The sequence below is a fragment of the Emiliania huxleyi genome (assembly GCF_000372725.1).
Source record: "Emiliania huxleyi CCMP1516 unplaced genomic scaffold EMIHUscaffold_758, whole genome shotgun sequence".
Classification (NCBI taxonomy): Eukaryota; Haptophyta; order Isochrysidales; family Noelaerhabdaceae; genus Emiliania; species Emiliania huxleyi.
Genome location: NW_005196326.1, coordinates 15450 through 20342, shown reverse-complemented (window position 1 = coordinate 20342; position 4893 = coordinate 15450). Strand labels below are relative to the sequence as shown.

General features: G+C 66.3%; 1 protein-coding gene across 1 annotated transcript in view; it reads right to left on the bottom strand.

Moving 5' to 3' along the window:
- Window positions 1-4202: 4202 nt before the first annotated feature.
- The window catches only part of EMIHUDRAFT_120985 (hypothetical protein), a gene marked incomplete at both ends in the record, with an annotated part of 6894 nt that continues 6203 nt past the window's right edge, over window positions 4203-4893 (bottom strand). The window contains one exon of the mRNA XM_005760421.1: window positions 4203-4619. Coding sequence (XP_005760478.1) covers window positions 4203-4619 — 417 coding nt within the window. The remainder of the gene's footprint in view (window positions 4620-4893) is intronic.

The following is a 4893-nucleotide window of genomic DNA, read 5'->3' as shown; positions in this document are numbered from 1 at the left end:
GCGGCGAGATATGGGGGAGATGTGGGGAGATCTCCCATACTCCCTAGATACTCCCTAGACACTCCCGAGACACTTCCTAGACACTCCCTAGACGCTCCCTAGACACTTCCGCCCGCCTCTGCGAAGAGCCTTCCCGAGACGGCCGTTTGGTGACCCAAGGGCGCGGCGAGACCAGTCGCCCGACTTCGCGACGGTCCCTAGACATTTCGTAGACATTTCCTAGACACTGACTAGGCGCCCGACTTTGCGACGGTCGCCATCTACACGTGCGCCGCCTCCTGCGCCATCTGGCCGCTGTCCCGCCGGCAGGCCCAGCCGGCCGAGGCGGCGAGCAAGCCTAGAAGCGGAATGCGTGACTAGCGCTCTCGAGAGGACACGTATGTAGCTGCAGCCGCCGTGCTCGGCTGCATACAGTGCATTCATTGCCCGTGTCCTCTGAAGACGCGGCGTCAGACCGTACTCCCGCCCTGACCCTCGGTGTGTGTTCATGGCGCAGGCGAGGGAGGCGGGCTGCACGCCGCCCGAGCAGCCGGGTGCGTCGACCGCCCTCCCCGCCGAGGGGTGGGGAGGGCTGCCCGCGCCGCCGACCGCCGCCGCGGCCGAGGCGGCCGTGGGCCGGAGGATCGTGTTGCAGGGACTGAGCCGCGCCGACCTCAACGGAGCGACCGGCACCGTCCTCAGCTGGCACGAGCCGAGCGGCCGCTGGGCCGTCGAGCTGGACGCTGTCGCGGCGGCGGAGGGAGAGGCGGCGAGCGGGGAGGCGGCGGCGGGGGCGGAGGGGGCCGGCGAGCGGGTGCGGGTGAAGGGAATCCACATGGCGCCCGTCGACGCGGCGACGGAGCCGGCGCTCGGCGGGTATGTGGAGGAGTACTGCTGGGTGCAGATGCAGGAGTGAGGTGGAGGTGGCGTCTCCGTCTGGCGGGGGTCCGGGCTCTGGCGCGACCGCCAAGGACGTGTGATTACCGTGTACCACCGAGATCGAAGGGGGAAAATGTGCACACACACACACACGTACGGGCACGCGCGCGCGCGCACTTTTCCGCTCGGGGGTCTCGCACACACCCCGACAGCGTCGGCCCCGAGGTCAGGTCTTTCGTCTACTGTCTCTGTTGATGACAACATTTTTTACTCGCTGGTCCGTCTGCGACTCTCCCTCTGCGCCTCGCGACCGCAAGGCCAAGGCGCAAGGGGAAGCGGGAACGAGGGCGTCACTCTCACGTCTCAGTCTCACCGCGCCGAACATGAGTGTGTGGAGTTAGAGAGACCCCCCTGCCGGTGCCCCTAGTCATCCACGTAGTTCTAGCTGTGCCGTTCCATTCACAAAAGCCCCGCCGCTCTTCGCGGCGCTTTCGGTTGCCGCGCGCATCAAGGACACCATGCTTGGCAAGCAGCCGGTGCGACCGCCATGGCCGGGGAGGGGGGAGGGGCGTGTTGTTTGAAGCCTTGGGCCCTCCGCGCTCGGCGGAGCGGTTCTCATCGTGCCTCGCGCACAAGCCAAGCGCCTCCTTGTACTGGAGGGCAATCTGCCCGACGGAGAAGCGGTCCGCGACTGCCACGCCCGCGTCGGAGACGCGGCGGCGAAAGGCGGCCGACGCGGCGAGGGCGCGGACGGTGGCGGTAAGCTCGCTATAGTTGTGCACGAGGAGGATGTGCGGATCTCCGGCCGCCACCTACTCGAGACGTCCCGCCTCAGGCGGCCCAACCCTAGCTGATCTCGGCCAACCCTGTCCAGGCTGGTCGCGCCTCCTCAAAGGTTGGCGTCCAGAGGGCGATCACAGGCACGCCCGTCGCGAGCGCATTGGTCAGGCGCTGCGCGGCGTTGGAGTGGAACCACTGAATCAGCAGGTCGTACTGTGCGAAGACGCGCGTGAACAGGTCGCCGGTGCCGAGGAACGCTGCCATGCGCGCCTGCACCTCCCCTCCACTCATCTTGAGCGCCTGGCTCAAAAAGCCGAGCCGCGAGGACGGCGCGGCCGTGCCGCCCCAGAGCGGGTTGCAGCTGAAGTCGACCTCCGGGCCCAGCGCCTTGGAGAGGTTGACGCAAAATGACCTCGCCGTCGGGAGGACGCGGTGCTCCATCACCATCAGCGCTTGCGGGCGGGCGGGCCAGAGGCTGCCGTCCGACACGCGCCGCGTGACCGAGTGAAAGTGCTCGATGTAGTGGACTTCTCGGGTGGTGTTGGCGAGGACGGGGCAGCTTGCGCTAATTTGTTGCCACGCGATGCGGGAGAGGGCGATCGCGCCGTCAAAGTGACGCAGCAACGACTCGCCATTGCAGGAGGCTGCCTGTGCAATGCCATTCTGTGAGCTCGGTCAACCTCGGTCAACCTAGAACACTCTCAGTCTTGCCTGGAAGAGCGGGTTTAAGTCCATCGTATCGAGCAGCAGCCGGCGCGTCAGCGAGCGCACCGTCTTGATCAGGTGAATGCTGGAAGGGGATGCAGGCGGAGCGAGGTAGGATTGCAGTGTGGTTAAGAGTGTGTGCGTGGTGCGTGCACGACCTGGACGGGATTTGCTTGATGAAGATTATTCCGTCGAGCCTCTCCTGCCCCGGCTGGCGCAGGCGCGACAAGGTGGCGGCGGAGCAGCTGGGGATGCACACCGCCGGCAGATCATGCGCCGTGAGGGCGCGCGCAGTCTCGAGGCAGCGGTGCCTTGGCCCGCCGAGGTTGAGGCCGTGGCATGCGGCGATCACAACGCGCGCGCGTTCGAGTGGAGGCTCGAACGCGCTCCGGTTGGAGACGGCGGCGGCCGGCGCGGCCCTGAATTTCTCGGCAACGGTCAGCGGCATATAACACACGGCCAGCCTCTCGTGCCCGCCGCCCCCCCCGACCGGTGTCTTCGAGACCTCGCTGCAATGCAATCTCTGGACGGTCGGTGCCGTTACGGCCCCTTTTCGGCCCCTATATAGGCGCCGACACGACCGCCCCAAACCCACGACGGTGATTGGGAAAGAAGCTCGCGGTACGGCTCTATCGCGCGGCTAGAGGGCAGCGCCAGCGCTTCTTTCTAGCTCCTTCCTCGGTCGGGCTCGGCCCTGCCTGCCTGGCTGGGAGCGGCCGCACACTGCTCGGTACCCCCCCTGCACAACTAAGCTCATGGCCGACCCCCCCCCCCCCCCCCCAGCAGCAGCGCTCTGCTGCTGGGGGGGTCGGGACCCCCCCCCCCCAGCAGCAGCGCTCTGCAGTGAGGGCGAGAGGGCGAGGCAGCCCATCGCTGTCACAGCTGTGGCAGCCGCACAGTAGGCTGTGTCAGCTGTGCAGAGAGCGTGTGAAGCAGCAGTGGAGCTGCTCTCCAGGCTTCAGGCGCAAAGAGATGCATGCCACCGAAGGCGCTGTCGAGGTTCGCCGAGCGCGGCGCAGGACTGGGGGTTGTGGCGTTGCCGTTGGGCGGACGCCCCCGGCCGCCTAGTCGGCCGCGGGCGGATTGTAACCAAAAAAATTGTTCCAGTCTTAGCAAGCAAAAAGGAGCACACACGACTCAGCAAGTCCGCACCAGCGACTGCCACTCGCCTAACCTGCCTCGTCACAAGTGCCCTCCCAATCGCGCCCAGGCACACACGCTCCGCCTGTTCTCACCCAAACACTCTATCACACCCTTGCCTCCCTGCCAGAGCGAGCTAGATTCTCCCCGCCTCCCTCCCGCCTCTGCCGCGCGCCTTCTATGGACGTCCAGTGCAGCACCTAGGGGGAGAGAGGGGGTTTGCCCTGGTAGCGAGGTGGCGAGGTCGCGCACTGCAAACCCAGTTTGTGAGGAGTGGGGGAGCTGGGACAGGGCATGTACGCCTCTGATCTGTCATGGTCTAGTGGCCGATAGGATCCTCCCTTAGGCAGCGATGGCGGGTCGGGAGAGGCCCGACTTCATAGCCCGCCACTTACTGCCAGCCTCTCTGACTGCCCAGGGTCTCACCACGATGCCGCCCGAGTAGGGGGATAAGGTGTGTAGAGTGCGGCTCTGTACTGAACCTCTTCTCTGTGTGGATCCCACCTGAGCCCACTCGCGGTGCGAAGGCTCCTAATGCGGCAACTGAGCCCGCAAGGGTAGGGCACTCAGGGAGACGGAGAGGGGTTATGTTGGATAATACGGTTTATGTTGCGGTGTTGTGGCGTATACATACACACCGCACACTGTGCTGTGTGCAGAGCTGGCGGATTTTAACAAATGTGTCGTCGCAGAAGTTTTGACCGTTATCATACATTTGTTTACTGCTCAACCAGCAGCGCCGCTCGGACTCCCTCCAAGTGCGCCATGCCCAGCACCGCCACGACCGCGGCGCCAGCACCCGCGGCGTCCTCAGCCTCGCCGCCGCCGCGCAGATGCTGCGGCGGCTGCAAGCACGCCTCGCGTATGTTGCCCGCCAGCACCTGGTTGCGCTCCTCGATTAGAGCGATGAAGCCCGCCCGCCCGAGCACCACCGCCGCGAGCGCCGTCACAGCGCCGTCCGAGACGCCCGCAACCGCGCCCGTCGCCTCGTCGACGGCCGCCGCGAGCGCGAGGGCGGCGGCGGAGAGTCCGGCGAGCGGCAGAGCCGCTGGCGACGAGTAGGCGTAACGCGCCACCGCCAGCGGCGTGCCGGCTAGGATGCGCCGGTCGAGCGCCGCCGCGCCAAAGGCCGGAAGCTGCTAGAGTGCTAGTCGTCCGTCGTCGCCGATCCTTCGCCAGCCCTGCTGGGAAAGCGCGTCGGCCACCGTGCGCGCGACCGACACCGCGAGACGACAGCCGCTCTTCTGCCCGGGCTGGTCCGCCAGGACTAACGTCCACGAGACCGCACTCAACCCCCACCTCGAACACTACTTTGAACCTCTTCCTCCGACATCCAGCAACCCGCAAAAGGATTGTTCCCGGTTCCTACTTGCGGAGCCAACTTCTTGAGCTCCAAGCGCCCCGATGGCA